A 23,001-nucleotide genomic window follows, 5' to 3' on the forward strand; every position below is an offset into this window, starting at 1 on the left:
AGGGGAGAAGAAGTCTCTGCCCAAAGAGCAACCCAGAGTCCAGTGATTACAGTGGGGCTTGAGGCCGGTAGTGGCAAGCCTTGGGGTCAGTCCGGCCCTAGTTCTTGGTGTCAGCACGTGGAGGTCCAACACTGGGATGAGGGAGGGGCTCCAACAAGGAGCTCATCAATGCAGGAGGATTTGCTCCCTTGTTGGTGAGTTGTAAGACCCTGAAGAAAATCCACTTCGGCAAGCTTCCATTTCCACCTTGAGGATGTGAGGAAATAAGATTAGAGTTGAGAAAGAGTAATGACTAATAAATACCTTAAACTTGCACAGCACACTTTACAGTTTATAAAACCGTTTCACAGCCTCAGCTCATTTGATCCTCAGAACAGTCAAGAGGCGACAAGGTGGCTATTATTAGTAATAATATAGACTAGGAAAACTGTAGCTCGGAATTTAGGTGACATGCGTAGGTTACCCTGCCTTTAAGTGACAGAGCTGAAACAAAAGCTCTGCCGCCCTTAGGAGCCTAGTGATGTGCCCTAGGAGGAGGACGGCTCCCCAAAAGCCAGACCTTGAGCAACGCTCTTCTTGTAGAGGGGTTAGAGTCAGGGACACTGGGCAGCAGCTAGGGGGCGCTAAGGCTGCATTGCGAATTCCGGGCGTTAGGACCCAGCAGAAGCCTGACAGCCGACCGGGAAAAAGACTCTCGGATTTGCCGGGCCGGCGCACTCCTCCTTCCCGCCCACCTGTCTGCCTTTCCACAGCGCAGCCAATTGGTCACCTCCACATCCTTATACGTCATCATTCCACGTCCCCCTATCTCCTAGGCCATCCCGTCGAGCTCCAGGTCTCAGTTGTCCTCGGAGTTGCCTGGTCGGAAAGTCTCGAGGGTAAGGCGTCACCCTCGGGACAGCGGGCTCCCCTGGCCACCAGGGACGAGATCAAGGCCCCAGGGTGGGTGCCCTTTCCTTGGAAGCGGGTTCAGGGTTCTGAAGAGTTTCCCCTCGGCGGTCCTGAGCTGGCAGTTCTGGCGGTGGCTGCTGAGGCCCTGCTCAGCGGCGGTCACATGCAGCTCCTATGAGGCCCCTGTCGCCGGTCGGCGATGTCCGGCTGGACTTGTCGCCGCCGCCGCTGCCGGCTGTGAGCGGGTCTCCGGTCGGGTCGTCCGGGCGTCTCATGGCCGCTAGCAGCTCCCTGGTGCCCGACCGGCTGCGCCTGCCGCTCTGCTTCCTCGGCGTCTTTGTCTGCTATTTCTACTATGGGATCCTGCAGGAAAAGATGTGAGCGGATCCCCCGGGTCGGAACGCAGACCTCCGCCCCCCTAACCAGTCCGCCTTGTCTCCCCAGCCTGTGGTCAGGTTCGCGGTCCTCCCGCCCCTGGCCCCACTGTTCCCTTTTGCACCCCCACGCCGCCCCGCCCTCCCGGCATGCTGACCGCCTTTGCCGCTGAAACCTCCCTAGGTTTCCAAAACGCGAAAGTTGGTCTCTGGATTCTCGGGAGATGGTTATTTTTCTTCCCTTGGTTGCTCTTTTTTCCTGTTGGTTCTAAGGAGCTAGGTTTCACAGGCTTAGGTTTCCATGACCTGTGCCGGCCCCTTTTGGGAACTCCCAGATGCTTGCAGGTAGCGGATTCCTTTGCCCTCGGCCCTGCTGCTATAGCCCAAATCCCTTCTTCTGCCCGGGATACCTCATTTCACCAACTAATTTTTCACGTTTCCTCTTGCTCCATCCTGTACGGATATTTTTTTCCTTCGGCTACAGGATCAGCAGCCTGGAATGTCTAGTTTTTAGATCCCATAAGATCAGCCTCTGATGTCAATGAGCCCGGTGATCCTTACCAAACTCTCCCTACGTCTAGAGAGGCTAGAAAATGTCGAAGTGTTCAGTGGCTCTGGATTAGTAGATGGCACTGAGGGAAGTATACTAATTCCTCCCCTCTTTCTCATGCATTTCATTCTTAGAACAAGAGGAAAGTATGGGGAGGGAGCCAAGCAGGAGACGTTCACTTTTGCCTTAACTTTGGTCTTCATCCAATGCGTGATCAATGCCGTGTTTGCCAAGATCTGTGAGTACTTAGATAGTAATCTGTTGTGTGTCCCCTCCCCTTTGTATCCTAGGCATTAGGTCTAAGTCTCAGCACCCTGAGCCCCTTTAGTGCTTGCAACAGCCTCTCTGTTCGATTGAGAAAACTAGTGGCTTTGGAAAAGGGTGAAACCCCATTTCCTTAGATTAAATCAACTTGTCAGTCAGAAATGTGCAGGGAATGGGTCTTCTGTGTTCCAGATCCCCATGAGAATACTTAAAGCTTTTTCCTTTGTCCTTTTGATTTTCCTTTATGTGTCAGCTTCAAGCATGTTTTGAGCATTCTCTCTTTGTTCCCTGGGGGCTAGCAGCAGGGATAACTAGTCCCTTGAACTGAATGGACACCCTACCCCCACCCCTGCCCTCCATGAGGTCTTGTGTCAGGGTTAGGTGGGATTGGAGAGTTGGAGAATCTTCAGAGATTTCCCAGTCTAAGAGGACAGAAATAGTTTGTGCTTCTCATCTTATTTGACAGGCAAATTCCTTTCACGTGGCTTCGACTTTTGCTCAGTGGTCCATCCTAGGCCCACCAGCTTTCTCTTGTATGTTGCTTTTGTCTTCTCCCAGTGATCCAGTTTTTTGACACTGCCAGGGTGGATCGTACTCGGAGCTGGCTCTATGCTGCCTGTTCTGTCTCCTATCTGGGTGCCATGGTCTCCAGCAACTCGGCACTACAGTTTGTCAACTACCCAACTCAGGTGAAACCTTAGGGTGGAATGAGGGTTGGCTCAGAAGTTGCTTGAAAAGGATGAAAGATGCTTCCCTCTGGCCTGTGACTTAAATAAAAAGAGAGTGTGTTTGGGAAGTTAAGAGTGTGAAGAACCATAGATCTGAGGTTTAGTGGTGGTGGGCTGGCCGTGGTAGGGCTGCTTTCCGAGGCTGCAGTCTCTGGTGCAGGCCCCACACTTAACTCATCTTATCGTAGCACCTAGTACAGTACCTGGCACATCAAAGACGCTCAGAAATTATTTTTGCTGAATTTAATTTCAGGTCCTTGGTAAATCGTGCAAGCCCATCCCAGGTAAGCAGAAGAAGATGGTCGCCATCTTCCTTCCTCACTCTTCCTGCAGTGAGCTTGATCCTCCTCTGCTAGAGCTCTCTGCCTCTGGGCTTTGTCATCTCACCATAGCTATCTCTCGGGTTCCCTCCATCCCTTCCCCCTGCCCATCCTTTATCACTTCCTGTGGTGTTGGGTGTTCATTAGCTGGTAATCCTCACTGAGAGCCAGAGGCTGACCTAACCTGCTTCACATAGTCAATCATTTTGGTGTCCCATGTGTTTACGTTGTCATTAGACACCCTAAATCCCATTTGGTCATCAGTTTCCTTTTCCTCAACCTGTCACTCTTCCCTACTGCCCCTCCCCTGCCCTGTTCCTTCCTGGAACTTTCACCTTTGTTCTCTACCTCTTCCCTTCCTTATACTCTTTGCTCAACCTTGTTGCTCAGTCTTCTCTGTCTAGGTGCCAGCGTTGCACCCTCCTTTTGTCCTCTGTCGGCTTTCCTTCTCAGACATTCTTTTTTTCCCGTGAGTCTTTGGCTCCTAGAAGGAGAGTGTTGGGCTCATCAATGCCTATGGGTGCCTGAATTTTCCACTCTGTTTCTTCCCTGTAGTCATGCTCCTTGGAGTGACCCTTTTGAAGAAGAAGTATCCAATGGCCAAGTACCTGTGTGTGTTGCTAATTGTGGCTGGAGTGGCCCTTTTCATGTACAAACCCAAGAAAGTAGTCGGGATAGAAGAACACACAGTTGGCTATGGAGAGCTGCTCCTGGTATGCAATCCTGTTGGGAAAGGAAGCCTTTTCCAGTAATCTTAACAAAGGAGTATCCCCACCTGTGCAGGCAGAAGGCCAGTTATATGTTTTGAGGGAGGTTGTGATGTTTCTTGCCCCACATTTCTGGTCTTTGTCTCTGGCTGCAAAGCCCTTGGCTCTGCTAAGGCCATAGTGGGGAGCCTAAAATATTTCACTATGGGTCAGCTCTCCTTCTGGGGAAGGGATGACTCTGAGGCCTGTGTCTGAATGCTGGTGTGAGGTTCCAGAGACCTGAGAACAAAGAGGAAAGGAGTAGTGTGTCTCTCACTGTGGCTTTCCAAGGAACGTGGAAGCCAGGGTTAAAAATAATACCATAGGGCTTCCCTGGTGGCGCAGTGGTTGAGAATCCGCCTGCCAATGCAGGAGACACGGGTTCGAGCCCTGGTCTGGGAAGATCCCACATTACTGCGGAGCAACTAAGCCCGTGCACAAACTACTGAGGCTGCGCTCTAGAGTCCGTGAGCCACAACTACCGAAGCCCGTACGCCTAGAGCCCGTGCTCCACAACAAGAGAAGCCACCGCAATGAGAAGCCCGCACACTGCAACAAAGAGCAGTCCCTGCTCACCGCAACTAGAGAAAGCCCGTGTGCAGCAACAAAGACCCAATGCAGCCATAAATAAATAAATTAATTAATTAAAAAAATACTATAGTAGCTTTTACTTTACTAGGTGTTAGGCACTGTTCCACGTGTTCTACATGTAAACTAGTTAATTTTTACAACAATAACCTCATAACTTAGATAGCATTATCTCCATTTTACAGGTGAAGAAACTGAGGCAAAGAAAAGTTAAATCACTTGCCCGTGGTCACATGGCTGTTAATTGGCAGAGTTAGTGACTTACATTGCCCCGGATTCTAATCCAGGCAGTGTGACCACAGAATCCAGTCTCTGGAGCCCTATACTCCAAGTCAGGAGGCTAACATGCTGGGACTAGATTTCCTCTCTCCAGCTTTAGTGGAAGAATGAGTGTGGCTCACCATGAGCCGTTCTAGGCCCCTGCACGCCAGACTTCACGGCATTGTGTTGGGAAGCGGTAGGCTTCCTGCCGTGCTCCGATCACATTACATCCATGTGGCTCAGATCGCCTGTCGTTCTGAGTGCCTGAGGGGGGGAGGGAGCTCACGTGGTCTCTCCCATCCTCCACCTGTGGACAAATGGCAGCATTTTGGTCTGAGGACTCTGTCTTAAGGCAGCGGCTTTTCTGAGGGGTCTCAGAAAGGTGAGAGTTCTGTGTCCTGCGTCAGGGAGGGTCCCGGTGGCCTTCTCACTGCAGGCTGTACTCTTTCTTTCCCAGCTCTTGTCTCTCACCCTGGATGGACTGACCGGCGTTTCCCAGGACCACATGCGGGCTCACTACCAAACAGGCTCCAACCACATGATGCTGAACATCAACCTTTGGTCGACATTGCTGCTGGGAGCTGGTAAGGAGCAGTTCTGCTATTCTTTCTACGTATCAGCAGAGGGCAGACTGCCGTCATCCACATAATCTCTAGCTCTGGTGCCATTTGCTAACTTTGCCCATCAGTTCTCAGATGCCTTTATGTGCAAGCCCCTGAGACGCCTTGGAGAAACCTTCCCCAGTTGGCTCTGCTTGCTACTTGTTACTGGCACAATCAGGGGTAGACCTGTGCCAGGTATCATGGGAGGACACACAGTAGTAAAATGCTGGGGTGCCCTGGGAACTCGCCCTCTTCTGAGGGAGATGAGACATTGGTATGTGGTGAATACTGAATATTGTTCAAACATGGATGTATTTGCTTTGAAATCAGTGCTTCCTAACTTGTTTCAAATCTGGGCGCACACAGGGAGTATTTTTCATACGACACACTAGGGTTAACGGGAGGCTACTGATGGCTGGGATCGACCAGCGCTTGGGGCTGCCTTGAGCTAGGGGTGTGTGGATCGGTATCTTCACAGCATCTGAGGTTTGCTGCTTTCAGTCACTTTGGCAGAAGTAACTCATTAACTTCCAAGTATTTCCCAGAAGAGTCTTTAGTTAGTTTCTCTTATCAGAAAAATAGGAGATGCCTGATGGGACAATACAAACTCACTCCATATGTTTTTCCATGCCCTCCTTCAGAGTGCTTTAGCAGGCCTCTGCAGGGGTGTGAATATGGGCACACAAGATGCACCGTTCATCTTTTGACGTTTCTTCCTAGGAATCCTGTTCACTGGGGAGCTCTGGGAGTTCTTGAGCTTTGCCGAAAGATACCCTACCATCATCTATAACATCCTGCTCTTTGGCCTGACTAGTGCCCTGGGCCAGGTGAGTGCCTTGATGGAGGATGGCTTGGCTTCCCCAAAAGAGACTGGCCTGGCTGCGAGAAGAGGGGTGGCAAGATTAGCCGTGATGTCCTGTTACAGACTTTAGACCTCTTGGCAGATAGATAGCCAAGAGTCAGCCTGACCTAGTCTTTCCCTGTCTTCCTCTAGAGCTTCATCTTCATGACAGTGGTGTATTTTGGTCCCCTGACCTGCTCCATCATCACCACAACTCGAAAGTTCTTCACCATTTTGGCCTCTGTGATCCTCTTCGCCAACCCCATCAGCCCCATGCAGTGGGTGGGCACTGTGCTTGTGTTCTTGGGTAAGTTCCATCCAGAGCGGGCAGCTCTGGACCACACAAAGGGACAGTGACAGAGCGTTATTCTTTTTCCTTAATATTTACTTGTATATTTGTGAAATTTATTAGGTTAGAGAAAATTTTTTAAAAGAGAAAAGGAAGCCTTACCTCTACTCTAGCTTTCCTAAGGAACATTTCATTTGAGTGATTTCTTTCCAGTGATTCTGCTTTCCCCAGATACTGAGCAGGGTAAAATTATTATACTTATTCCCTACTCATTTATGCTGCTGTGGGTAAGCTGAGAGACCTAGCTTAGAAGTTTGATGCTTAAATTTCTTTCAGTCTTGCTGTATTATTATTTTTTTTTGGCCGCACCACACGCAGCGTGGGGGATCTTAGTTCCCCAAGCCGGGATCGAACCCGTGCCCCCTGCGGTGGAAGCGTGGAGTCTTAACCTCTGGACCGCCAGGGAAGTCCCTGCTGTATTTCAAATATCCATGTAATTACCAGTATCTTGGTGATTTTTTTTCATTTGATACCAATCTCTTTTCTCTGAGGAGCTTTTATAAAACCAATGTTTGAAAACTAGTTTTATTTAAAGCTCCAATTTTGGAGAACCAAGGCTCACCCCCACCCCCCCACCCCCAAATCATTTGTAGGCTTCATTTCTCCCCATAACCTCCCCCTCCGTGTTCTCTCTCTATATAGGTCTTGGTCTCGATGCCAAGTTTGGGAAAGGAGCCAAGAAGACATCCCACTAAGAAGAGAGAGGCTACCTCCACTCCAAGAATATTTTAAGTTATTTTCTCGAACAGTGACATCTTTTGGGAAAATGGACACAATAGAGATAAAGGACTAGGTCTCAGTCTGGCTATTTTGTTATCTTTTTTTTAAGGAAGCAAAATCACATACTCTAAAAACAGCGTTTGGATTTTAACAAGACAGAGTGGCTGTTTCTGTTTTTGATGGCCAGGAGCACAGCCTCGCACAAGTAAAGAAAGAAAGAGAGAGGGAAGAGGCAGAGCTTGGTGCTCATGGCCCAGGCTGCTCCCTCGTGGGTGTGGTTAACCTGGCTGGGTGGCCAGTTCCCCCAAGAGCTGCTGTGCTTGTGGCTTCTGTTCCCACAGGCCAAGGTCTAAATATCAGGACAGGTAACTGTCAGAGCCAGAGGATGTAAAAATCACTTTCTCTCTTAAAGCTCTGGTGGGCAAATATTTCTTAAAAAACTACAGATATATTCTCCCCTTGAGAAACTTCTCTCAAGGTTGAGATAAAATGAGCCCAGAGCCTCAGAGTCTGCTGTGCGTTCACATTTCCCCAGTGCCTCCCCTTCAGCCAAAGCTCAACCAAGCCCAGAGCGGAGACCCAGCGTGTATGTCATGAACAGCTTTGGAAGGTCTGATTCCCTTTCTCCACCTCCGCGTCTGTTCTTGGTCCTCTCGGTCCCCTCCTGGGAAGGCTGGATTAATCCTTCCTACTCCCCTGCCCCCTTCAGCTGCTAAAACATTGCAGTCCTCCGCCATCCTGGCTGTGCCCTGGTGTCCCTATGCCAGCTCCTGCCTGTTGAAAGGGATGCTGGTGGAAGGCACGGTGCCTGAGTCCTGGCATAGAGCCGCCGTTGTCGAATTTTCTGTGTGGCAGTGGGAGGGGAAGGCGGAGCATGGAGCAGAGCCACCTGCCCAGTGCTGCCTTCAGAGTTGGAAGTCGAAATCCTCCGTGGACCAAACTTTACACATGAAAGTGCATTTCCACCAGCTGCGACTTTCGCTCCATCTGTTCAGCAGCCCCAGCCCCTTGGCTCTCCAGATGGGAGCCCAGCCTCCTTCCTGCGCGGCTGCCTTCCCACCCCCCACCCAGCCTTTCAAGACCTGCCTCACTTGCACTCGTCTCACTCTCTAGGGGCCCGAGTTCACTGCAGCTCTGCCCCCAAAGGCCCCCTCTCATCTTGAACTCCTCCTTGAGAGAAGAGGTTTTAAATACAACTGGCTGAACTTCCTTCTTTTCTCCACCCCTTTGTTTTCTCTGTTTCTCATCCTGAAAGTTGCACCAATTAGCTCCTTCCCTACTGGACTGATAGTTCCAAACTGTCTTCTGTGGATTGGTTAGGTGGTGAGACCGCGTTACCAGGGCCAGGGGCCTATAAAGCAGTCCTCACCCGGGCCTGTTCCCAGCTATCGGGCCAGTCCCCTCCACCTCTACCCGCTGCCATCCCCAACCAGGGGTCTCAGGCGTGCCTCATACCAGTCACCAAGAGCAAGAAGGATTTCCCACAGCTCAGCCTGGCTCTCACCTGACGCTAGAGCAAGCCTGTCCTAGGTGAGCCCGGAGCCCAGGTCTGGTATATTCATTCAGTCCTGTGTCTATTCATCTAACCCTTCCTTCGGTGTGACATGTCCTGTGAACATGCTGTGAGTTCACAGTTGAGTAGGAGCAGTACTTACCCTCTAGGGTGTTCACAGTCTAATAGGGAGACGGGTAGAAAAATCATTGCATCTCAGAAATGCAGAGCTAACAACGAAGGAAGGTGTCTGGGCAAGGTGAGGCTTGAGCTGGAGAGAGCATGTAAAGATGAAAGGAAGTGGAAAGGCAGCTTTGGCTCTACCGCCAAGTGGGAAATGGGGTTTTAAACTGCCTGGCTTCTCCCTGTGCTCCTGCTTCAACTCAGTTCAAGTGAGAGCACAGGAGCAGGTGAGTGGCTCTACAGGGAGGCGTCATTTCAGCTCAATTGCAAGATATTTTAAAATGTTGTGTGAGCCGCCAGCTCGTTCGGGGTGGCGTACTCACCTACAGGATCACAGGAACTGAGAGTGCCAAGTCAGACTCGGCGTTGGTAACACTCTGCTAGGTTATAATGGTACCGATAAACGTGAAATACCAGGCAAGTTCAAACAGAAGTACTGTTGATCACTAACCCCGGGCAGCCTGATGTCTCAGGTTTCTAAGCATCATAGGACTTCCAGCTGCAGTTAATTCTCAGCTATGTGTATCAGGGAGGGCGCCAGGACACACGTTTCCCCAAGCACTGTGTTTTTCTTTTGGGGTGTACTGTACTTAATGGCTATTTTGGTCAAACTATCTGGCTTACTTCCTTAGGTGTTTGTGCTCAGGTTCCTGGTAGGGTGGTTTTTCCATTTCCTGTACACCTCTTAGCCTAGGGCAAGGGGAGCGATGCACAAATGTGATTTGGGGTAAAACCATAGGGAAGGCTATTCTGCAATTAATCATTATAAGGAAGAAAAATTATATGTTGTTGTTCAAAGGACTTAAAGGGGCAGGAATTAAACATTCACTGTGTATAATCTCTAAAGTGAGTTCTTTAGGATTGGGTGATGTGTTTCCTCACAGCCCTGTAACACCCCTGTGAAGAGGACTGAGCAGGCACCTGCACCTTTTATAAATGGAAAAACAAGTTAGGGGAGGGGGCAACTTGCAGTAGGTCCCTGGGTGTGTCCCAGAGAGATTAATTAGAACTCAAGGTTCCCCGAGTTCTAGTTGCATCTTGGACCTATGCCCTTGGAGGCGGAGAAGCCAACCTCCTCAGGAGGCCCATTGCCTCTGCCGTCTGGTCCCACTTGTCGGTGGAACAGTTTGCACACTTTCTGAGTGGTGCCGGTCACTCTCCCCAGATGTCCTGGCAGAGAAAGTGTCCTGGGTCTCTGCGGGATCATTCAGCCCTTCCCACTGAAAACACACCAGCTGTCTTTAGGAACAGCAATCTCATATTTATTGAGCTCCTTCTTTCCCAAAGCTCTTTTAGTTCATGGCATTTTATCCTTACAACACTCCTGGGGAGAGCTTAGGCCAAAAACAAGTCTCCCCATATTCGGAATAGGGAGCCCAAAGTCCACCAAAGTGCATCGGCTGAAGGTCACACGACTCCGTGGCAGGGCAGGGCCCAGAGTGAGCCTCCACTTAGCACATGTCAGAGGTCAGCAAGCTAAGCCTAAGGCACTGGTTTCCGGCTGTTTGGATTTCCTGATCCGGTAGAATTTTCAAATAATTTGGGGGGCTGATATGAGTATGCTGGCTTTTTATATTTTCAAGTAAGGACTTAAAAAAATAATCTAATATCATTATGGCTTACAAAAGGACACTTTAAGTCCAAAAATTTTAGGAAAGGCTATCCACCTCGGAATAAAGAATCCTTCCAAAGCAATGATAGTTGGAAATCATACCACTATATAGGTAGTAAGATAAATTGATTAATTGCAGAAAATGTTCAACATGAAATGTCATCCTATGGTAATACATCGTAGACGTATCACTATGATTGCTGGCTTGAAACACCTTGGTCAATTTGGGGCTTGTATTCCATGATTCAGTCTACTGAAGCTGAATGTCACATAAGCATATGCTGACAAAGATGGAAGCAGCAGGCGATGAGGTTTTACATCATTTAGAACATTCTGAGAGAGTCTAAACCAACATCTGCCTGACCTTCTGCCTTCCCTCTGCAGGGTCAAGAGGAGAGCAGGCTCTAAGGGCTGCGGGAGGGAGACAAGACGCGGCACCTCCGCTCGAAGGTCTGCTCCCAGGATGTTCAGGCCGAGGCTTTTCATCACCCAGCTCAGAGCACCCAGAATTTATCCTGGAAGAACTTCCGCCTACTGCTGAGAGCTAATTTCTGACAGTGCTCAGACTGGGAACCAGGGTGCTCTACCTGCCGTGGCAAGAAGGCTGGAAAGGAGAACAAAGAGGGTCTTGGAACGGGGAGCGATTTCATCCCGTGCCTTCCACTCGGTTGAGGCTCAAGCCCACAAGGGCTGGTGGGTTTTCTGTCCAAATATGCCCAACTCCTTGTTATTTCTGGGAGAGGTGGAAGAGGGAAGAGGTTCAAGGCATTCTCCAAGGGGGGGGGGACAGGATATTTCTTCCTGCCCACTTCTGTGTTTTGTCATGTTGTGTGGGTGGCCAGAGCTAGCAGAAGCATCATGTTTTAGCTTAGGGGCTGACTAGACACCGTTTCCTCCTACTCAGGACCCTGGAACTGCCACATTCAGACCACAGCCCTAGGGGGAACGTCGCTCTTACACGAAGGCTGAGAACTCCCTGAAATTTTAATGTACAAATGTGTGTGTAACACAGGTGCTCACACATATGTCAAGCTAGTAGGTTGGTTTTGCTGTAAAAAGGGTCCACAGTTCTCTTTAGATTCTCTTAGGGGTCCATTGTAATCATGGGCTCATTTAATGAAAACTGATTTCCCAAACAGAGTTATTGTATAACTGGGCAACACTATAAAATATGAGAAAGTATCATCTCCAGCTCTGTTTAGATGGAGGAGTGAGACTGAGTTTGCAGAGAAACCCAAGGAGGGTAACACATCCGATTTCATTTCTAGTTTTCTCCTGGCCCCTCCAACACACTTTATCTAAGGTTGTCAGGTTTAGCAAATAAAAATACAAGATGCCCAGCTAAATTTGAGTTTCAGATAAACAGCACATACTTGTTGAGTATAAGTATGTCCCATGCAATATTTGAGACATATTTATACCAAACAATTGTGTCTTGTTTATCTGAAATTCAGATTTAGCTGGTGTTCTGTATTTATCTGGCAACAGTCTGTGGCATTAGTCATTGTCACCCGTTCCCATAGGCCCCTCTTCATCTAGGAAAGGAGGGCGCTCTCAGATGCATCACCCCTTGCAATTCCGTGCCCGGGGCTTCCAGGTACTATTGTTCAGGGCCAAAACATTTTGTAATTTCCCTCTTGGCCAGGGGGAGATGCAATCCCAGACCTAGTCAGCAGGGGGCACCATTTTCTTAAAATAGATCCCCAGTGGCATTTCAAGGGCCTCAGAAAGGGGAATATTGAGTTGAAGTTTCTATTTGCTGCTTCCGTCTTCCCTCTGTAGCTTCCCATTTCTCCCCACCCCACCACCCTGCCAGAGTCATCCGTGTGAAACAAGACTCTGATCCTGTCACTTCACTCCTTAAATCACTTCCAAGATTCCGTGGTTACCTTCCTAATACACTCTAAAAAGCCCTTCCGGGTCCCACGGGAGTCTTTTCCCGGCTTCAACTCCTGCTGTTTCCACCGTACCTCATCCCACCCTCCTCACACTTCCGGAACCCCACCCCCACCCCCATTCGCCACCAACTATTTGCCCCTTCCCACTCTACTATTCACTGTCACGCCTTTGCACCCACAGTTCCCTCTGCTTGGAATTCCCTTTTCCACCTGACGCTTCTAGCGGCTCCATTCATTCAACACATTTCACAAGTGTGCATTGAGATCAGCCCTGTACCAGGCACTCTGCTGTGGGCTGGAGATACTGGGAGGAGGGAACCGACTGGAGCCTTTCCCTTATGCATCTGACGATGGGGGCAGGGGAGAAACAGTATACAAGTCGTCAGATCAACAAAGTCCTTGGACTTAGTTCAAGGGATAACTGATCTGACTCCCTTGAGCAGAGCTGATGGTTCCCTCCTTTGGGTCTTCTGATGGCTTTTCATTCTAAGGGTCCCAAATTCTAACACGTGCACGATGGTGGTAGTGAACGCGGATGAACGAAACGAACCAGTTTAACTCAACAGGGAAGCGGGTGAGGTGGGGGGGTGGGTATGTGACCTATGACACTGAGAGCACATCCCAGCTAAAGGGGACAGTGGTGTTTTACCTCCTCCAGATTATTGCCAGATGTGTTATTTCAAAAACAGATGGAAATATTGATTTTTATGTGAACTCTGACAGTTTTTTAAATTCCTTGCCAGCTACACTAAACGTGTCTACAAGTCAGATTTGGCCCATGGCCACCGGTTTGCCACCTCTCATATTGCAACACTGTATCACTGCCTTGTGTCTGGTTAGTACTTACATATATTTTCTCCCCCAAGACTGTGTCCGTGTGTCTTTAGCCCCTAACAGTGACTGGCACAGGGTAGGTGCCAGTCGGACATCAATAAGTGTTTGTGGAAGGGTGGAAAGAAGGGAGGGAGAAGGAGGCAAACTGGGAACCACAGTTTGTTGATGGAAGTTCTTATTCCCACTGCTTTGGGCCTGGGACGGATGGAACAAGAAAGCCTGAAACAATTCATTGCTGAGTGTGCGTTCCCACGTTAGCAGGTGTGACAGCTGGAAAATGTGTCTAAGAACCATCGGCTCCTTTCTCAGTGAGCTCCCAAGCCATCCCACCTCATTCTCGGCGGATGAGGGGGTGGAGAAGAATGCAGGGCTCACGGTGGACGCCTGGCTTCCTTCCAGGACCCGTAGTCGCTGGCACAGAGATCAGAAAGAGCTTATAGAGGCTTTTGGCACCAACTGATACATCCTCAGGGGAAGGTGCCTGGCAGCTGCTGCCACCCACTCACTGCCTACCCGCTAGAGTGCCCGCTGCATAGCAAGCAGTTGTGGGGGTCAAAGTAAAATGCTCCCTCTTCTCACTTGTCCAAAGTGAGACCATCAAAATGACCCTTCACCCTGCATTGGGGGGGGATCAAAACTCCCAAGTTGAAGAGAAGGGTGGGGATGGCTTAGACTCCGCATCGCAGCCCCCAGAGACAGAGCGGGGGCTTGGCCCCTGGAGCAGTCTGCTGATCCTGCTAACGGTATGCTGTCCTTTTTATCAAGAGAGGGTTCTGCCTTGTGCCCACACAAGGGAGCATTCTTGCTGCCTCAATGAATAAGGACATATCTTCAGAAAATAGATATCTGAGGCTCAGAACATATATTTTGTCAGATTTACAGGAGAAGTAACCAGATCAATCAGGAATCAGAACTTCCATCTTGGCCCTGAAATCTCTTGTGAGACCTGAAAAATGTGATTTTCCGAAGCGGAGAGTGTGGAGGGTGGAGGGGCAGCCTGAAGTACATTGGAGTCACACTTTAAGCGGGATTATGGAAATTTCTGTCCCATGATTCTCTCTCTGGTGAGAGGTATCTTGAAAGCCAAAGATGCATCGTCCAGTCTCCAGTGTGCCTCTTGCTCGCTACCGGCGCTTGGCCAGCCAGAAGTTTTGAAGCAAGACTTTCCAGGAAGCGATCTCTCCCACAGGCAGTGCTGACTCAGCCCAGACTCCAAGCTCTCAGGCTGGTCCCTGGCCCAGAGTAGCCAGCAGGGGCAGAGACGCACAGGGGGCTGTGATCCTGGGCTGTGTGGGTGCTGCTGGGAAGAGGAGATCGGGGTGCAAGACAGTGGGGCATGGACCCTGAATTGTTTAGGCTTTTGCTAAGGGAAAGGGGAGGAGACTCAAATAGTGGCTCGAGTCCTCCGAGTTCCAGCATCCTTTGTCAAAAACTATCTTTCCTAAATTTCCAGAGGCAGGGATCGTGGCCAATTTAGTACCTTGAACCTGGGAGTGAGGACATTCCTTGCCTCATTTCGAGTCTGCTGTGGGGGTGTGTGACTGACCATCTCTCTGGGGCCTCCACCTGACTCTCCAACATCCCCTTTCCCCAAAGGACCCCACTTGGATTAAAGGGAAATGTGTGCCCCCTCCCTCCTCTCCACTTTACAAATTACCTATGGTTCCTCCCATCTCTGCTGCTCCCTGTTTCCCTCCTGCAGCCTTCCTCCTTCAGTCCTTCCTGCCATTTTCCTCTCTCCATACTCCTCCCTTCTCTCTCTCTCTCAATCTCCCCCAGTTCTGACAGCGAATCCTTTCCCTGGCACAGGCCCTCGACTTGCTTGCCAGCTCTGCTGGGTTACTCTTCTCATTTCTGTAGCTTCTGTCCAATTATCTCTCTGGCCAAGCTCATCGGGAGCCCTCTCCTCTGGCCACGCGCCTCCTTCCTTCCTGCTGCTAGCAATGCTATCACCCACGATTCATTCCCATTTGGGAATGGGGGTAGAAAGCTGGTTTGAATAAACCGGGAGGTGTCTGGCAATCTATTCTGTGTTCTTCTCTGAAGGCCCCAGCAGAGTTAAGCAAACCTTAAGGAAGAGGACACCATTTCCTAGACCACTAAGGGCTGCAGGATCTAGTTCTAACGAATGGGGGATCACAAGCTTTTTAGAGTCAGCCAGTCCTGAAAAACAAGGGCCCAGTGACCGGGAGGACTGGAAGTCTTGCCACGGGAAACAAAGCTGTGACTCAAAGGCATCACGTAGATGCTTTCTTGGTCATCCACGTTCCCGAGTTTAATGTTGTTGGCTTGGGAATTAACTTTGAGACTTTTCCAACACAGATAAAAATAGAGCTCATAAATGCCATCACTGGTACTTTCCGATAAGGTGGCCTTTTAAGGGAAGACTGGGCTCCCAGTGGATGCAGTGAGTCAAGGAGCCTCTCAAGCAGATCGTTCACGGTTCTCACAGGCTGCCGACCAGCCTGTGGCCAAACAGAGGATGCAGGAACAGGAAGCTCCTGGAGGCTTCTGTGCCTGAAACGACAGGATCCAAGTTCCTGAAAGGAATGTTTCTTTCACTAGTTAATTCATTTATTCATCACACAAGCATTTATCTGAATACCTAGTACATGCTAGGAACGCTTCCCTGTGCTGAAAACATAATAGAGAGAGAGAGAGAAAAGGGAAATCCCTACCCCCAAAGAACTTGCCATCTAGTGAGGGACAGAGAGGGAATCAGGCAACCACGATACAGGGGTTGCAGTGAGAGGAGAAATATGGGAAGACCTAGCTCAGGGCTAGGGGACATGCACAGCTTCCTGGAGGAACAGACGGATGAATTGAAGCTGGAGAATCAGCAGAGAATTAACCAGGGGAAGGTGAGGGTAGGGGCAGGGAAATCTGTGGAGAAGACTGTTCTGGGAAGAGATAACAGTATGTGCAAAAAGAGAGAACTTGGTTTACTCAGGGAATTGAAAGTAGTTCTCTGTGTGACAGGAAACCTTACTGCTAGGTGCGGTGGGAAGTATAAGAGACCACCTGGAGTCTAAGGCATAGGTCACTGGTAAAGAGCCTTTCACCTCTATTAAGGAGTATGGTTTTTATATTGAGGGCAGTGAAGGGTGGAATGCAAAGGAGTGACTCGATCAGACTGACTTTTTAGAAATCTCACTCGGGCTGCAGAGCAGTCATGAACTGGAAGGGTGAAGACCAGAGGTTGGGAGCCCAGGGAGGAGGCTGCTGCAATCCCAGAAAGGACTGGGGAGGTGTCAGTGAAGACAGAAGGAAGTAGGCAGAACTGGGAGATAACTAAAGCCTGGAATTGTCAGAACTTGGTGTTGAATTAGAAGTGGGATTGAGGAGTCAAGGACACTTTCCTGTTCCCAGGCTTGAGCTACTTGGTGAGGCAAGAGAGCACCGGAGGAGAATCAGATTTTACATCTGCTGAATCTTAGGTGCCTATGGACCATCCAACTGAAGAGATCAGGTTGATAGTTGGATATGTAAGTGGATCTCAAGAGAAAGACCTGGCTCAAGATCGATTTGGAATATTCTTTAGCAGATGGATGGCAGTGGAGCGGTGAGAATAAAGGAGCCATCTCGAGGCAAGAGAGGACAGTGTGAAGAGGAGAGGAACTGCACACAATCCATGGAAAGCTGATATTCAAAGGATGGTCAAAGGAAGAGCCTGTCAAGGAGACCGAGAAGGAGTAGCCAGAGAGGTAGAAGGAAAAACCAGGAGTAATGGTCGTCTGCTGTTGGCCCCCTGCATTCATCTCCTCCTTCTGCCAAGAGGACCCTGAATTTCCTTTGGGGAATTCGCTCCTCCCCTGTTCTCAGTCCTGCGGTTTGGTTCATAGGGGAGACACGCTGGCTGGCTATTCCTAACCCTCCTGACCCACTCCCCACAGCCCTCGCACTTACTCTGTGTACTCCAGCCACACTAATTTTCCTTGAGTTTCTCAAAAACTCCATGTTCTCTCTGGCCTTAGGATCTTTATCTGCCTGGCCTGCTTTCCTTCCTCGTTCCCCTTTCTCCACGCTCTTTGCCTACTAACCTTCCTTTCATGCTTCCAACCTTCTTTGACATTCCAGACAAGTCTAGGGTTTTCTGTGGTACATTCATTCATTCCTTCTGTCCATGTGTCAGCACCGTGCTGAATGCTGGGACATTATGGAGAGCAAAAGAAACAAACAGGCTGGAGCCAACAATTGATTAGGAGAGATTGATAATACACAAGTAAATACACAAGACAATTACAAATTATTGTTAGTGTTTTAAAGGAAGTAAACGGAGTACCAAGATACCAAGAAGGTCCTTATTCTAGATAAGGCAAGTGGTCAGAGAAGGTTCTCTGGGGCTGTAAAAATTAAACTGAGACCTGAAAGAAGAGGCAGAACCAGCCAATGTGAAGAGTTTAGGGGAAAATTGTTCAAGGTAGGGGGAATAGTAACCACAAATGCTCATGGAGGAAAGAGCTTGATGGGCTCTAGGAATTGATAGATGGCCAGAAGAAGATGAAATGAAGATGGGGAAGAAAAGAGCAACGGGGGACATAGTTGAATATGAGACTCTTAAAAGCAGTGGTACAAAGTTTAGGTTTTATTCTTGGTACAATGGGAAGCTATTCAAAGTTTTTAAGCAGGGGTGAAGCATGATCTGACTTAAGTTTTAATTAGATTGCCCTGGTTGCTGAGTGAAGAATAGATTGAGGGACAGCAAAGAATTAGGAAGACCAGTTAGGACCCTCTTGCTGTGGTTCAGGCCAAGGAGGATGTTGGCTAGAACTTGAATGGGACTGGGGAGATGGAGAGAAGTGGATGGATTCAAGGGATACTTTGAAACTAGAATTTATGGGAATTCCTGATGGATTAGAGGTAAGGTATTAGGGGAGATGGTGCCCAATTTCTGGCCTGAATGAGTGGATGGAGAACCAGACTGCCTTGGCTTGGACTACCCCAGCTCCCTTTGCTGCTCCCCCTTCCTTGGAACCCCTGAGGCAAATCTTCAGAAGCCCAGAGCTTGAGAGGCAAACATTGTTCAAAAACCACTGGGCTGGAGAATCAGTATGGTCCCTTCCGGTTTTGAAATTTTTAAATTCTAAACTGAAAACTTTGTGAATAGGGACACTATTTCTATTTCTTTTGATTTCTCCTGTAGTTACCTCCGTAGAGCTCTGTACCTGGGGAGCATTCAGTAAGTGCTACCTGACTGTTCATTTGGGCACAGGCCTTCCATAATAGAATTTTAGATTAAATTCCCTTTTAAAAATAGGATTCTAACGTAGAATAAACTTTCAGTTGAAATCAATTCACCTTGATAAAGTAGAGCCATGGCAAGGATAATCTAAAATTGTAAAATCCGAAGTAATTTCTATTTGAGTGGAGGCAGAGAAAAAAAAAAGTTTTTCCTAAACAACTTATCTACATTTAGGTAAATGTTATTTTAGGGCAAATACCAACAGGTAGTGGATCAAGCCCATTCAGAATGGGGCCAAGAAACCACGGAACATAATTCATAACAGTGAATATAATCCATTTTTTGGCAATATATTCTCTCTTGAAAGCAAATATTGACCCTCTAAAACTTATTTTGAAACAATGACTTTAGGTAATTCTTAGAACCATTTTAAAGATGAACAAGATGGAGATGGAGCTGTGTGGCCAGTCCAGGACAAAAATCAAAGACAAGGTGGACGCAGACTTGCCATTTCCTCTCTTCTCTTTCCCACTGCTTCTCGTCTGCTTGATACTCCACTCTTCAGACATGATCTTTCCCAACCATCTGAAAAACTCAGAACTTCAATATCTATAAGCACATTGATCAAATCGTCAGATAAGCACACCATTCCAAGCCTTTTATAAAAGAGGGAAGTAAAGTAACAGAATGTCTTTTATATGCCAAGCACTTTTGAACAAACATGTCATTTGATGCTGCTTATTACCCTATGGTGAATGCCCTGTTTCAAGGATGAGGTGGGAGGGTTGGTGGTCCAGCATCGGACCCCCTTCCTGTTTGGGATGAGTGCCCCGCTGCGGACAGCGTCAGCGAGAAGGAGTGCTGAACGTTACACCGTGGACACCGTGGCAAGCGAGACCTTTCTTCGTTTCCCTCCTCACCGCCCCTCCCCCCTCCCCCATGGTGGTCAGGGCCCAGGATGTGGTCTAGGATTAGTCAACAGGGTGCTGCTGCCTGGGCTTTGGGTTTGCAGCCTGAGGCACACAGACGGAAGGAAGGTTAAACGTCCTTTTGCAATGGCAGCAGCCGGAGCCATGTGTCTGCTGGTGGCACTTTGTGGCAGTGCCCAGCAGTTGGACCTCCTGGCCAGAAGGTCCTACTAAAGAAGGTTGCTGTTCTTCCTCCACTAGCCCTTGGTTTCTGCCGAATTTCCAAGACTGATTCTTCAGCTCCTGACAATTCTGGGAGCCAGAGATATTTCTTCAGTAAATTTCAGTTGGGGCTGATATAGCCAGCGTTGGGGCAGTTCTTACAACCAGAAACCTGACTGATCTGTGAGGAAACAGACCCTGAGGCCAAGGACCTTGTTCAGGGACCCTGGCTAGCAAGTGTCAGTGTTCTGGCCGAGAAGCCCGTGCTGCTTTCTTTGATTCCATGCTTCCTGAAGAATTCTAAAGAACGGCATAAAGGAAAGGAGCAAGGATGGCACACCAATTAGAGTGAGGCTTGAAGACCAGCAGGCATGTGAACACTTACCCCCAAATCCACATTCAGTAATACATCCGTAAATAAGTGGGGTCTATTCTATTCTGTGTAGAGGGACTGTGCTATGTTCATATATTATTTCAGTTAATCCTCACAACATTATGATATGGTGAGCATTATTTTCTCCATTGTTCATATGGAAAAACAGGCTCAGAGAAGCTCGTCCTAGTTTATATATAGAAAGCAATAGTGCTGGGTTTGAACTTGAGTCTCTGAGGCGGCTGGAGCTCATTCATTAAGCCACAGCTGCTTCACTATGAAATTTAATCAATCAATAAATGTTTCATCGCTGCCAATTTTCTACTAACCCCATCACAGCCCTAGCACAACCTCATCAGTGTGCTCTTGCTGGTATGCTTCCTTGAGTGTGGTCTTACATCTGTATCCCAGGGGGTGTCATCTGTCACTTTAGACAGGACCATGCCCCTACTAAGGATCTTCCTTCCTGAATTTCCACCTCCTATCCAGGCACTCATCTTCTATTCATTCCTGCCTGCCTCTACCTCCCCTACACCTTCAAGGGAAACCATACCTTTGCTTACTGGACTGTAAAATGGAGCTGAAGATCCTCGTTGGCAGAATAAATACCAGACGTCTAGTGGTCTTTGGGACAGATTCCTTGCCCAGACCTGGCTCGTGATGGCCAAAGAACACTTTGTCATTTGTGTTTTGGATTAAGAAAACAAGTTCTGTGTGTCTCCTACCATCACAAAGAGCAGTGAATTGAATTGGTGCCATTGTAAGGTTGATTGTTGTTGCACAGATAAAAGCCTCATTAAGCCCCTCGTGAGGGGAGCGAAGAGGGGGTTCCTTGCTTGTTGTGGTTACAACAATGAAACAGTAAATGGAGGAAATAATGAAATAACTGCACTTCCTCCCCCCCCAAACCTCATCAAGAGTCTGGGTGAGTTTTTAATTAGTGCTGCGTTTTCAATAAATCCGTATCTGTACGTGGTACTGATTCTTTCCTGGATAAGGAAAGATAATAATGAGAATCCTATTTTTCAGCCCCACACTAAAGGGATGCCTAGTGTATTTAATCATGCTGTAGAAATCCTGGCAGCTTTCTCTGAGCCCAGCTTCTGCTCTAATTACATTTCTAGATTTTAGTAAATTGAAAGGGAAAATGTAGGAACAAAATAATTAAAACTGAAGAGGAAGTGCATATTAAAAAGGAGAAGCTGTTTAAAATTCTTCCACACAGTGCTTCCAAGGACATCTACAGTCATTTAATCAGATCCACACCAAATCAAAGTCCTTTGTACAGAGGCTGGTGGGATCACATCTCAGGTGGGCGGTATGGTCCCCACAGTAGAATGGGAGCCTCATCACACCAGGCTACAGATGGAGATAGGACTCTTATGTCCTTCTAGCTCTCTGGAGATTCAGCGCCAGCCTGGACAAGCTGCTGGCGCAGACTCACCAGCTCTGAGGAGTCACTTCCCAGGTCCCAGGCAGAATCTGACTAAACTGTAATGATTAGCCCCAGTTGTAAGGTAGCTAAAGCATGTTGCCCGTGCTTCCAGTTTCCTCCTTCTGCACCCCTTCCCACCTCCACGCTCCTCCCTCCAAGCAGTACCCCTTTTCTTTCTTCCCTGCCATCCTGTGAGATCTGAAGTCAAAAGAACAGGAACTGAACAGTTTCAGTGACACCAGGAATCAGTTACTTGTAACTGGTTACTGGGTTGCCTGGGGGGCACTCTGATTCTTCCCAAGGACCAAAAACCTCGCTGGCTTCAGCTAACAGAATGAAATGTTTGCTGCTGCTGAGTGAAATCTAATTGGAAAGTTTCAGGCACCAGCCTAATAGGTGACGAAAGTGCTTCTTGTTTTCAGTGGGGCAGGCACCGTAACCACATCACTGTTGAATTTAGGATCTCCATTTCTTGATCATTTTGGCTGAAATATGGGTTGAGCAAGCTTGAGGAGTTTAGAGTGTTTTGTCTGTCATTCCTAGGACATTTTAAGCTGTGGAATTGTAGGGTGTGCTTGCGTATTTGAAAGTGGAAGGCAGCCTGGCACTGTCACAGCCTCCCCTGTGGCTTTGCTCATGGGCTCCCAGCTTTCCCTGCTGAACAGACTCACCAGCCACCCAGAGCCAGGATGCATGTGGCAGGAGACAGTCCCACAGAAGCAGAGCTTCCGGTAGCTATCCCCAAGGCAGGGCCCACACTTTGTCACCCCACGACCCATAGATTCATCTGGTTGCTCCTTTGGATACGATGCCTTCTTGTGCATTTGTGCGTGTCTACATAATGGTATAATCTCAGTATGGAAAAGAGACAACGCCTGTTCCAGATTATTTGGCTTGATTCAGTAAGAATAATTTTTTTAAAGTTGAAGCTAAAGGAAAGAATTGTAACAATAACAAATATCCCATCACTGACATTATGACTCTAACATAATAACGTGGAGATGACTTTTTTCTCCCAGGGCCAAGATGCTCTGAGACTTCCTGTTTTTTTTTTTTTTTTTTTTTTTCGCGGTATGCAGGCCTCTCACTGTTGTGGCCTCTCCCGCTGCGGAGCACAGGCTCCAGACGCGCAGGCTCCGCGGCCATGGCTCACAGGCCTAGCCGCTCCGCGGCATGTGGGATCTTCCCAGACTGGGGCACGAACCCGTGTCCCCTGCATCGGCAGGCAGACTCTCAACCACTGCGCCACCAGGGAAGCCCAAGACTTCCTGTTTTTTTTTGCCGGCACTGCACTGCATGCGGGATCTTAGTTCCCCGACCAGGGATTGAACCCATGCCCCTTGCAGTGGAAGCGTGGAGTCTTAACCACTGGACCACCAGGGAAACCCCTGAGACTTTTTTCTTTTACTCAACTCAGGAATCAACCATAGCCCTTGGGGAGCTAGGATGTGAGACCAGCTGGGGACCCAGGTGTCCAAGACAATAAATTGTCAATCAGCTTCCTTTCAGTTAAGCCACCTATATGCCTGCCTTCCCTCAAAAGAACGGTCCTTCTCCTTTCTGTTTCCAAATGCTCAGTTTTATGTTACTTAAAAGAGTCTCTAACAGCATCATAAAGTCTAAAAAAT

General features: G+C 48.6%; 1 protein-coding gene across 4 annotated transcripts; it reads left to right on the forward strand.

Annotated features, from left to right (window-relative positions):
* The first annotated feature begins 771 nt into the window (after window positions 1-771).
* On the forward strand, window positions 772-7,322 carry SLC35B1 (solute carrier family 35 member B1). Of its 4 annotated transcripts, none has more exons than XM_022557737.3 (9): window positions 772-878; window positions 1,950-2,053; window positions 2,663-2,768; window positions 3,061-3,091; window positions 3,683-3,840; window positions 5,180-5,306; window positions 6,045-6,151; window positions 6,319-6,472; window positions 7,157-7,322. In XM_022557737.3, exons 2-9 carry the CDS (start codon window positions 2,022-2,024, stop codon window positions 7,207-7,209), a joined length of 768 nt encoding a protein of 255 aa, XP_022413445.1. In that variant the 5' UTR covers window positions 772-878; window positions 1,950-2,021; the 3' UTR covers window positions 7,210-7,322. The 4 variants fall into 4 exon arrangements, with proteins under 4 accessions (XP_022413445.1, XP_089757239.1, XP_022413441.1 ...); XM_089901113.1 differs by lacking the exon at window positions 772-878 and adding an exon at window positions 925-942; XM_022557733.3 differs by lacking the exon at window positions 772-878 and adding an exon at window positions 969-1,268 and having other exon boundaries at window positions 2,638-2,768.
* The last annotated feature ends 15,679 nt before the right edge of the window (window positions 7,323-23,001 follow it).

This window comes from Delphinapterus leucas, chromosome 19 (genome assembly GCF_059928025.1).
Source record: "Delphinapterus leucas isolate spDelLeu-1000000601 "Yukka" chromosome 19, BTC_Dleu_Yukka2, whole genome shotgun sequence".
NCBI classification, from domain to species: Eukaryota; Metazoa; Chordata; class Mammalia; order Artiodactyla; family Monodontidae; genus Delphinapterus; species Delphinapterus leucas.